The sequence below is a fragment of the Pogona vitticeps genome, chromosome 5, assembly GCF_051106095.1.
Source record: "Pogona vitticeps strain Pit_001003342236 chromosome 5, PviZW2.1, whole genome shotgun sequence".
Lineage (NCBI taxonomy): Eukaryota > Metazoa > Chordata > Lepidosauria > Squamata > Agamidae > Pogona > Pogona vitticeps.
The window spans coordinates 192,529,277-192,541,737 of NC_135787.1; the positions used below are offsets into that span (position 1 = coordinate 192,529,277).

Consider the following 12,461-nt stretch of genomic DNA (forward strand, 5'->3'; position numbering starts at 1 on the left):
CATGTTGGAGCCCAACTGAGACAACCAACAATACAGAACCGACAGCACCAGGCACGGCCAGAGAAGCCCAGGTTCAAACCCTGATCCAGTCCTGAGACGAGTTACAGGTCCTCAGAATGTACATCAGACAGAGGGCAAGTCAGAAACGGCCAAGCGCTCTTTTTAAAGGCACCTACAGAAATCTCTTTAAATTCCACCGCAGAGGAACAGATTACAGCAACGGTTTCTCACAACTGGCCTGCAGCAAGAGACATCTCCTTTTTAGCAATCTTTTATTTTGGGGGGGCCTTTTGTTCTAAAATAGTACATTATCTCTTCTAGATTCTGGCAATGCTTAAAGATAAATTAAGCTATTACCTTTGTCTATTACGACTAAGCTCCACTTTTAACACATAACATTCAGAAAAGGCATTCAAACTAGACTGATCAAATTACTGGTCATCACACAGACCCTAGGAAAGAATGACGGATATGCTTTAAAGATTTTGTGCTTGTTAAATATTTCAGTGTGTTTAAGGCTACTCAGATACCAGGGAGAGGAGGTTTGTAAGGAGCAGACTTCACCGTTTTTATTTCAGTTGTAAATTCAATTTTCTTCCTTCTCAGGTCAACGGATCCATTTTACACTGCCGAGCGCTATCATTTGACAAGAAGCTATTACTCCTCTTGAGCTATTACCAAAAAGCTTCAAACGTCTTGATAACTTGCAACTGTCTATCTTGCTGCCTACAAACCTAACTTAAAAGAGGACCCTAAATCCAGATGCTAATCCCCAGTGGAGTAGACCACTGAGTCAACTGTCTGACATTAAATCGATATTTAAGTAAATCCCACTGAACCAATGGATCTACTCCAGTTGGGACTGGCAATTCGATTTAAGCTTAGATTCCCTGCTGTTTCCTCCTCCTACAGGCGTGAGGAATCTTTCTCAGACTGACAGCCTAACTCAATTTCGGGAAAATATTTGAGGGCCACATTTCAGAGGTGGGCAATGTCAAAGGGAACTATGTGGAACCCAAAATGCAAGCAGGATCCAGTCCCATAAAAGAGAATCCACTAATGAACCGAACACTGATCCTCACGTCAGCCTTGTCTCTCCCAACATGTGGACAAATCTGTTTGCCTTTTTGCAAATTTTATACTGCTAAGCATCCTAGGTGGACTTATCCACTTAAACATCCTGGCGTTTGGCTATCATAAACAATCTATAACCTATAATTAGCAGAGCTTGCATATAGCAATTTGAAGCATTTAGGTTTTAAAAATCCACTTTTGTACAGAGAGAAATTTAGTGTGTGCTCCCTTTAGTGTGTTTGTGTCAGGAAAAGAAAATCCCTTGCACCTTGATTAAAACATGAAATAACTTTTACTAATTATTATAAAATATAACATAACTTATAGTGCTTAGTCACTTGGTAGGACAGACATATTTTCTCTGGTAATTACATAATTCTCTCATAATATTGCTCAATTAGTAAGCCTTATGTGGTCCTATTAGATATTTTAGTTCTTGTCGTATATTATTCATTATCTGAGGTACACATTGTTATATGAGATCCTATCTATTTCATAGTTGGTTCTCTCCCTTGTGAGACCCTGCCTCTGGTTATGTTATTTTCCCTGTCTAACAGGCTTCTAACTGACACCTGCCTTAACAAGCAGCCTGGCTGACTCCAGACACATTCCGATTGATTAAAATCATTTGTCATGCAAATACTACATTCCAGTCCTAGCAAACTCATTTAAGCATTCCTATACAGAGATGTGTATGCATTCTGTCTTGCATAATTTCATATATATATTATGATGCAGAAATTATGATGCATATATAATTTGAACAAGGTGCGATATAGTGGAACTGTATTTCCTCTGTATCTTTTTAAATATAGCATAGGCATCCTTCAGTCTCGAGAGACTATGGTAACATGCTCTGAATCGAGGAGTGTCCTCTCCAGAGCATGAAGCCCGGGTAAGGTAATATGGAGGATAGGCTGTTACCCAAGCAGCAGATCCCCCCTCTCCACATTGCTGAAATGGTCCAATGGAAAGGCAAGAGCCAATACAACTGGTTCCAGCAATGTCGCAGGAGTTGGCAGAACGACACATGCTGCCTTCGGGACTCCAGCTCTGGATTTTGCCTTGAGGTTAACTCCTGAAGCCTTTTCCATGAGTGGATATAGCCACAAGGCAGTGGAGGTTTGAAATTGGAGTTTTCCTTCCTTTAAATATATATATATATATATATATATATATAATTATATATAAAATATATATAAAATTTCATATACATAATTTCATAGATATTTTGAAAAATATACCAAGGAAATACAGTTCCACTATATCACACCTGCATCATACATACAGTGGTGCCTCACTAGACGATGATAATCCGTTCCACTGAAATCGCTGTTTAGTGAAATCATTGTCTAGCGAAAAGCATTTCCCCATTGGAATGCATTGAAACCTGTTTAATGCATTCCAATGGGGAAGAATCGTTGTTGTCTAGCGAAGATCGGCCACAGGAAAGCCGCTCTGCGAACCACCGATCAGCTGTTTAAATTGCTGTCTTGCGAAGCTTAGGTCCCGAAAACACCTGTTTTGCGAGCGCGGAGGGAGCTGTCAAAATCGTCGTCTAGCAAAAATCGGTTTGCGAAGCAGGAACCAAACACTGTACAGCGAAATTCCCCCATAGGAATCACTATTTTGCGAATCGCTATAGCGATCGCAAAAAGTCAATGTCTAGCAAAAAAACTGTCATGCGGGGCAACTGTCTAGTGAGGCACCACTGTACATGAATACGTATTGAGTGGCTTTTAAAAGGCGGATCCGTTTTTATCAGTTAAGCAGACTTACCTCTAAGTCTGCTTAACTAAAAGTTCCAGTGTCACATTTGAAAAGCACATTAAGGGAAAATACTGCAGAAAGCAAACTTTTGTTTTATACAACTGACACACAAAGAAATGAAAAATCCAGTGTTGTTAATTGTCAAAGCCAAGTGTTGTAAAAAAAGAAGCACAACTCATTCCTCCCAAAAGGCAGCAAGCAGCAGTTCGCATCAGGTTCCACTTTTTATAATCACTTGAGTGTTGACCAAAATATATTCAGAAATATTCCGAAACTTCTACTTATCAATCTTAGAATAATGGAAACATACCTGATGTACCCCCGACTGAGCTACCACCACCAGAACCAGATTTCGGCTGGGACTTTCTGCCAGGTGAAGAAGGCTCCTTCATACGCTCTATAACATTCTCAGAGAGCTGAAGAGAAACAGAATATATAGCAAATATTTATAAGCAAACTTATCAAAATACATATTCCACATATTGCACCTTGTTCTGCCTCCAGGCACGAGGTAATCTTCCCTGTTTCACTTTAACTTCCATGAATCTTGCTCGGGAGACATTCTAACACTATTAAATCATCCACCCAACAGGCATGCCTTGCCGTTCATTAGTGATAAAAACTGATAATAGTAAATATTCACCATCTCTTTCTGACTGGCAGCTTGGAAATACATTAGACACAACTGGCATAAAAAACACAGGAGAATCCTCAGTATCTTCCTCTCAGTTTTACAACATGGAGGAGTCTTAACGGTTGCCCCATGCTTTCGCAGACACTGGCTACAATACTCAGCATAATCCAGTGGAATAAAAGTGTGCCTGGCTGGATAGCTCAGTGGTTTAGGTATCCAGCTGTGGAGCCAGAGGTTGGGAGTTCAAGTCCCCCATGGAGCCTCCTGGAAGAAGAGCCAGCCTGGGTGGCCTTGGGCCAGCTGCACACAGTCCCAGGGTGCCCCTAGTGGAAGTTAAAGGTAAAGCACTTCTGAGTCTTCTCTACCAGAAAAACCCTGAAAAGGGATGCCGTAAATCAGAATTGACCTAACGGCACATGATTATTATTAAATAAAAGAGTAAGTCAATGAGAGCCATCATGGTTTAGTGCAGTCATCCCCCAACCTTGGGCCTCCAGATGTTCTTGGACTACAACTCCCAGAAGCCTTCACCACCACCTCTGCTGGCCAGGATTTCTGGGAGTTGAAGTCAAGAGCATCTGGAGGCCCAAGGTTTGGGGACCACTGGTTTAGTGGACAGAATGACAGACTAGCAATGTTCCCTCTAGGCTGTTCAGATGTGCAGCGCTGCATTGGTGCCACAAACTCACAGACAGTTTTGCCTCTCATTTGGTTCTGCTTGCAGCCAAAACTTTGTGAGTGCAAGGCAGGGTTTCCGCTCAGTGCTGGTGGAAAATTAGAACAGACATTTCAGGCTAGGATTTGTGAGACCTGGGTTGGAAGCCATGAAAACTCACTAGGGGGTCGTAATGGTTAAACCACAACTTGCCGACCCTGAAAACCCTATCAGGCACATTATAAGTCAGGAGTGACTTGTGAGCACATCGGAACAAATACTATAGTAGACTTCCTTCCAAATCTGAGAGGCTTGGAAGAGGATGCAAGAGCTAGTGGAAAATCAAAGAAAAAGAACTGAAGTACTCCCGAAGCTGAATGTATATCAGGTTCACGAGCACAAACAGCAAATTTCTACAGTTGATAGTTCCCGAAGAGCAGAGGTGATGTGAACTCACACTACACCACCCACAGGCAAGGTTTCCTGGCAGTTTGAGAAATCAACTGGATGATGTTAACAGCCAGCCAGATGTGACGGAGTTTCAATCTACACCTTCTATGCTACTCTTCTCCCAGAAAACAGAGGGCCTTCAAGCTGGGCAGTGTCAGGGGGAAAACAGGCATACATGTTTACAGGGGAGGGAAACAACGGGAATAGGAAGAATCAAAGAATAAATAGCAGAGAGGAAGAGAAAGCAGGCGTCAGGTGAAAGCAACAGAAGGAACAAACCCTTCCTTTGGCGCCACCCCAACATGTCCCTGTTTCATCATTTGCTTTTCATTTAGCTTTTTGAAGATTTGCTGGTTAGGGGTTTTAGGTTAAGAAGTGTTTCTGGGAAATGAGAGGGAGGAGTCAGGACAATAGAAAAGGGTACCAGAGAGGTCAAGGAAGGAAGGAGAGAACACAGTTAAATGGGTAGCACGTAGCTAAGGTCAGGGTTTCCTAACACCAGGCAGACAGGCCCATAAGAATGGCTGTTTTTATTTAAAACATGGATATACCCTGCCTTCCCAACAGAGAGGCTGCCAAGAGGGTCACAACAGATCATAAAGATATCACTTCGTACTGTAACCCCCTAAGAGATGGAAGCTGGTCTAACATTCAGTAGAAATTAAATGGAAAATCCTTTTGAGGCTGCGCTTCTATATATCTGCAGAAGCGGGCTTCAGTCTATGAATATTTATGTGAAATAAAACCTGTTCGTCTTTAAAGTTCCACAATACCCCCTCTCTATCAAATCTGTTCACAATCTAATATCCCTAAAAGCCTCGGCAAATCGAACATTTTTTAATTGACACCTGATTAAAATAAGATAAGAATGCCAAAGGCCTTATGGCCAAGAAATTGTGTCTGGGTGACGCCACCAAAATAAAAATTCCATAAACTCAAAAGATGGATCCACAGAACTAATACAGTGGTGCCTCGTTTAACGAGTGCCCCGGTTAACGATGAATCCGCACAGCGATGGCAAAAAAGCAATCTCTTTTGCCATCGCTTTGCGATGTTGCCTATGGGGAAAAATCGCTTTGCGATGTTTTCCCCATAGGCCCCATTTTACCCCAGCTGAGTGGCGGGAGCCTCCAAAGGACCGCTCCCGCTGCTCAGCTGGGGGAAAATGCCGGTGGTAGCCTCAGAAGGACCCTTCCGAAGGGTCGTTCCAAGGCCACCGCCGGGATTCCCCTTCGGAGGGGGCATTTTCCCCGAGCTGAGCGGGAGCCCCGCTGCTCAGCTGGGGGAAAATGCTGGCGGTAGCCTCGGAAGGACCCTTCCGAAGGGTCCTTCCGAGGCCACCGCCGGGATTCCCCTTCGGATGCCTGAAAGGCATCCGGACCCCTGCCACCACCGCCGCCGCTTGGATCCGCCCCGCGGCCGGCTACCCCCGCCATGGTCAGACTCTCAGGAGTCCGACCATGGATGGGGTAGCCGGCTGCGACGCAGATCCAAGCGGCAGCGGCAGGGGTCCGGATGCCTATCAGGCATCTGAGGCTAAGATCCGCCCCCTGGCCGGTTCCCCTTCCATGGTCGGACTCTCAGGAGTCCGGCCATGAATGGGGTAACCGGCCGGGGGGCGGATCCAAGCCCCTACCGCCGCCGCCGCTGCTTGGAACCGCCCCCCGGCCGGTTCCCCTTGCATGGTCGGACTCCTGAGAGTCCGACCATGGAAGGGAAAGCCGGCCGGGGGGCGGATCCCAGCCGCCCTCCTCCCAACCCTTCACCCCCTTCTCCGCCACCGCCGCTGGGCTTTGGAAGCGGCTTCCAAAACCCAGCGGCGGCGGCGGAGATGAGGGTGAGGGGTGGGTCGGGCAGAGGCGAGAGGAGGGGGAAGGCTCCGCCGCCACCGCTCGGTCGCGCTGGCCAGCGCGTCCGAGAGGCCTCGGGGGAAGGCTTCTCCACCGCCTCTCGGACGCGCTGGCCGGGCGCGGGGCGGCTCCAAGCGGCGGTGGCGGGGGCAGGGGATTCCGAATGGCTTCCAGTGCTTTGCCTGGAAGCCATTCAGACACCCCCTACCCTGTCCCCGCCGCCGCTGAGAGCCTTCCGAGTTCTCAAAGGGCTTTCTCCAATGTGTGGGGGGGAAGCCCTTTGAGAGCTCGGAAGGCAAATGTCGGCAGTCGGCGGTGGCTTTGGGGTCCATCCAAAGCCACCGCCGACTGCCGACATTTTCCCCCAGCTGAGCGGCGGGGCTTTGCAGCTCCCACCACTCAGCTGGGGGAAAATGCCAAAGGCCCCATTTTTGGTCAGCTGGTCGGCGGTTCCAAAATGGCCGACCCGCTGTGCTGCCTCGCTTTAGAGGCACCGAAAATGGCCGCCCCTATGGAGGAACATCGCTGAACGGTGAGTTTATCCTCCATAGGAACACATTAAACAAAGTTTAATGTGTTCCTATGGCTTTTTCCGTTCCGTTCAGCGATGTTTTCGCATAGCGACGATTAATCCGGAACGGATTAACATCGCTATGCGAGGCACCACAGTACTCCATGAATAGCAAATAAATTTATTGTCATTGTAAGCAAAAAAACGGTCTGAAACTCAACATCAAAAAAACTAAGATCATGGCCACTGGTCCCATCACCTCCTGGGAAATAGAAGGGGAAGATATGGAGGCAGTGACAGATTTTACTTTCTTGGGCTCCATGATCACTGCAGATGGAGACAGCAGCCCCGAAATTAAAAGACGCCTGCTTCTGGGGAGGAAAGCAAGGACAAACCTTGACAGCATCTTTAAAAGCAGAGACATCACCTTGCCGACAAAAGTCCGAATAGTCAAAGCTATGGTTTTTCCTGTAGTGTTGTATGGAAGTGAGAGCTGGACCATAAAGAAAGCTGACCGCCGAAGAATTGATGCCTTTGAATTGTGGTGCTGGAGGAGACTCTTGAGAATTCCCTGGACTGCAAAGAGAACAAACCTATCAATTCTAAAGGAAATCAACCCCGAGTGCTCATTGGAAGGACAGATCCTGAAGCTGAGGCTCCAGTACTTTGGCCATCTCATGAGAAGAGAAGACTCCTTGGAAAAGACTTTGATGTTGGGAAAGTGTGAAGGCAAGAGGAGAAGGGGACGACCGAGGATGAGATGGTTGGACAGTGTCATCGAAGCAACCAACATGAATGTGACACAACTCCGGGAGGCGGTGGAAGATAGGAGGGCCTGGCGTGCTCTGGTCCATGGGGTCACGAAGAGTCGGACACGACTAAACGACTGAACAAACAAACAAGTCTATGCATAGTATACCCATACAATGAAATTCACACAGACACCCAGAGACCAGACCCACATGCACACACATAAAAAATCCCCAAACACTCCCCACCCACTAAAAATGAAGACGCATTAATACACAGCCAGGCTGGTATGACAGCTTTCTTAAAAAGCCCAGTGATGCAGTGCTATTAAAAAAATAGCACAAACAGCAAACTACATGGAGATTTCACTAAGACACCGCTATTGAGGATTGCTGTTTTCAGGGTTCCTAGACCTCACGGATGATAAGTGAGCATGGCACTATAAGGCTGCTAAGTGCTCAACTAAGTTACCACCACATGTACACACTACAGTATATTGGAAAGGCAACGGTGGAAAAGGGCTTGCTACTTTTTCTTCCAAGGGAGATCTGTGAAGTTGAAAGCAGAAAGAGAAACTTATCCAAGCAACGGGAGACAAGGAACTGCTGCAGATGTTCAGAACCAGCTGAGATACAGAGTATTGTGGAGGTATAGATCGTGGAACTGGCTCCTTGCCACTTCAAAACCAACGGGGGAAGGCAACAGCTGCCGAACAAGAAACAACCCAAGTAGCAGAAGGACACCTCTTTTTTTGTACTTCTGGATCTCCAAAAAAACTCCCACTGACAGAAGGCATCAAACAATAATAATCGCAATGACAAACTGGCTGCCCTCCAGAATTTCTACTCCAGTTGTTCACAGTATGAGGTGTTGAGACGGAAGAAGATAGGCAAACAGGTAACTTTAATCCAAAGGCCCTGCTTCATGTTTTTCATTGTTGGATAAAGCCCCTGCTTTTGCCTTGGTACTCACAGTGCAGGGGGTTGCATAAAGGATTCAAACCAAGTACCGTATATACTCGAGTACAAACCGGCCCGAATATAAGCTATGGCACCCAATTTTACCACAAAAAATGGGGAAAGTTACTGACTCAAGTATAAGCCGAGGGTGGGAAATGCAGCAGCTACTGGTAAATTTCAAAAATAAAAATAGATACCAAAAAAATTACATTAACTGAGGCATCAGTAGGTTAAATGTTTTTGAAGATGCGAGACACACTTCACTGCCTGCGGAGGGAGAATTCATACCGGACGCTGCACTTATCTACTGCTCTACTGCTACGTAAAAAGATGGAGAGAGACGGAGGATGGAGGAGGAAGGTGGGAAGAGGAAGGTGGGTACATAGAATATGCAGAAGGAGGAGGATGGGAGTGCCCTGGAAGCGGAAATGCACTGCACAGTGATACCTCACTAGGCGACGACCTTGCAAAACAATGAATCCGCATGACAATGAGGTTTTGCGATCACTATAGCGATTCGCAAAACAGTGGTTTCGCTGGGCGATTTGGTCCATGCTTTGCGGACCACTTTTTCGCAAGACAACGATTTTTACAGCTGATCGGCGGCTTCACAAAATGGCTTCCCTATGTTTTCGGGACCGATGCTTTGTAGGACAGCCATTTTTACAGCTGATCAGCGGTTTGCAAAACAACAATGATTTTTTCCCCAATGGAATGCATTAAACAGGTTTCAATGCATTCCAATGGGGAAACGGTTTTCGCAAGACGATGATTTCGCTAAACAGCGATTTCTATGGAACTGATTATCATTGTCATGTGGGGCACCACTGTACTTAACCCGGGTCATCAGACCATCTACAGAAGCTGCAGGCGCCCGTAGATGAGCGGGGGAGTCTGGAGAACACTCGCACTGCAGGGGGGAGCATGTAATTTTGACACTGACTCAAGCATAAACCAAGGGGGTGCTTTTTCAACAAAAAAATTGTGCTGAAAAACTAGGCTTATACTTGAGTATATACAGTATGTAACCATATACTGTACTAATGTCTTATAACAACATTCTACAATTTGCTTTTGTGTGCGTTCTCCCTTTTTTGTAGCCTAACACAGTTCTGTACAAGATTCCTCCTGGATCAGATCAATGAAGGTCTAAGCTTCCTGTTCCTTACAGTTCCCACCCACTTGGCTCCATTCAGGGACACAACACCGCAGAGCCTAGAAATAGCCTGAAGACATAATTAACGAGGTTATCTAGGCTTGTTTACCCCAAAATGAACCATACTGCATGAGACCCAAGGACTATCTAGTCCATCACTGTACTTCCACCACAGCCACCTCAATGCCTACAGATGTGGGCATGTCGCAGAGGTCATCCATCACAAAGCGGACAAAATTACATATTTGGACTGCCACTTCTAGAAACCACCAACCAACATGGCTACACTGTCCATTAAAGTTGTTTTCCAGTACAGTACTAGGTCAGTGTGGTTATTGTGTGTTGCGTACTGTCAAGTCATATCCAACTTAACAAAGACCATAATTGGTCTTCAAGGTAAGTGAGATATTTAAGAAGTGGTCTTACCAGTGCCAGCTGGCCCGATAGTTCAGTGGTTTAAGTATCTGGCTAAGGAGCCAGAAGTTGGGAGTTCGAGTCCCCACTATGCCTCCTGGAAGAAGAGCCAACCTGGGTGCCTCCCAGAAGGAGGGAACCGAAAGCGACTTCTGTGTATTCTGTACCCAGAAAACCCTGGAAAGAATTGACTTAACAGCACACAATTGTTTTATTGTACCAGTTCCACCACCATCTCCACCATGTGACTTTCCATGAGACAAGATTCAAAACCAAGTCTCTTGCATCCAAGTCTGTCACTCGCCCCACCACAATGGGAATTCGTTGAGATTATTAACCTCCACCAAAGTTTCACACCTAATCATCATTACCACAAGCCACCCAAGGAATTCACTGCTGGTGAATCCAAATTTCTGGTGTACAATGTCCTTTCAACCTGTCTCCAAACCAGAGGCCATACCCATGCTTCCTGCTAGCAAATTCCACAGGTTAACTATATGTATTATTCCACGTAAGGAATAATGGGCTTAAATTACAGGAAGCCAGATTTAGGCTGAAAATCAGGAAAATCGATATGCTTTGATTTTGATTCCTGCCTTGAGCGGGGGGGGGGGGGTTGGACTCAATGGCCTTAGAGATCCCTTCCAACTCCATGATTCTATGACCTTGGTCTTTTTGACTGTATGGGTCCTTCTCTGTTTCAAAGATATACGAAGGACGCAAAACTAGCGGGAGGCTGGGAAGCAGTTGGGTTCAGTGGTTAGACCAGTGAGCTGAGACCTAAGATTCAAGTCCACAATGAGGCACAGAATGGCCAGCCATGACCTTGGAAGGGGACCCCCCCCTTCTTTCTCTCTCGCTCCCTCGCCTACTTGGAAAGGTTGTTGTGAAGACAAAGTGGCAGGAAGGTAAAAGCCATGTCATGCTGCTTGGAGCTGGAAGTCAGGCGCCCGACAGAACAGAAGTAACGAATTATTAACGAACAAGTAACGGAGTGCCCAGAGCTTGGAAAAGTAACTTTGGGGTAACGATTTCCAGAGTAACTTTTCCAGCAGAAGTCACAAGCCGTGTCGCCTGTGGCAGACAGCGTCCCACCCAAAAAAAGTAACTTTTATAGACTCTGAAAAACCACAGGGAGGGAAGGAGGGAGGAAAGGAAGGGAAGGGTTGCCCCCTCACCGCCCCGGCGGCGACTCTCACCCGGACGCCCTTCACCACGGTGATGTTGTCGTTCTCGTCGGCCTCGAAGGTGACTCTGCGGGGCGCGCTGCCGCCGCCCCCCATGACGCCCCAGGGTCGGTCACGCCGACTAGGCCGCAAAGCTCCCGACGAGCAGCCCCGGCAGAGGGACACGCCGCCCAAGGAGACTCGCGCCCCGCCCACCGCCGCCCCGCCATTGGCCCGCCGGCGCCGGCGACCCGCCTCCCGCGCCCGCACACCGCGCTCCTATTGGTCGAGCGGCCGCGGCTCGGGCCACAGCCCCGCCCACCCGCCCAGCCCGGCAAAGGGGAACAGGCCTTGTGGAAACTTTTCCTCTCTCGCCCAGCCTCACGTGCTCGGGAGCGAAGGGGGCGGGGCCGGCGGGGGAAGAAGACTACGACTCCCAGAAGGCCCCTCGGCCTTTGGTTGCCAAGCGCCCCGGGGAGTGTAGTCTCTGAAGCGGGCCCCGAAGGCGGGACCACATTGAGCCGCCTTTCCCACAGGAGGAATTGCGCGTTTTGGGTTCTGTGGGGATGGATGGCAAAGCCTGTAAACCCGGGGTTCCCAACCTTGGACTACAACTCCCAGAAATCCTGGCCAGCGCAGCTGGCGCTGAGGGCTGCTGGGAGTTGCAGTCCAAGAGCATCTGAGGGGCAAGCAGGGCTTCCAAACTTTGTCCCCTTTTCCTTGGCGGGGAGGAAGGGCAGTAGAGAGGATTGTACAGAAACCAGAAAGGTCCACCCGCATTCCTGGGGTAATTGGGGGCCTAAAATGACTTTTCCAAGCTCTGGGATTGTACCCTCTCCAGTTCTGGACCCTTCAGTGAACAGAAAGTGGGGCTCTCTGAATATACATCTATTTATTTATATCCTTTTCCCCAGGTCTGCACCTCAAGGCAGCAGACAACGTGCATTTATTTTATTCTAATTTTTAAGGCAAGTAGCCAGGCTGAAAACATAAGCTTAAAGGGTTACAGTGGAAGCCGTCCAATTATTAAAGCATCCTGTTAAGACCATTTACAAAAGACATTGTAGTTTTT

General features: G+C 47.4%; 1 protein-coding gene across 2 annotated transcripts in view; it reads right to left on the bottom strand.

Moving 5' to 3' along the window:
* CHCHD3 (coiled-coil-helix-coiled-coil-helix domain containing 3) overlaps nt 1-11,591 on the bottom strand; it is a 261,889-nt gene extending 250,298 nt beyond the window's left edge. For both annotated transcript variants that reach the window (XM_020800276.3, XM_020800275.3), the window contains exons 1-2: nt 11,423-11,591; nt 3,155-3,260 (exon numbers count right to left, since the gene is read on the bottom strand). In XM_020800276.3, coding sequence (XP_020655935.3) covers nt 3,155-3,260; nt 11,423-11,506 — 190 coding nt within the window. In that variant the 5' untranslated portion in view covers nt 11,507-11,591. The remainder of the gene's footprint in view (nt 1-3,154; nt 3,261-11,422) is intronic.
* Nucleotides 11,592-12,461: the final 870 nt, after the last annotated feature.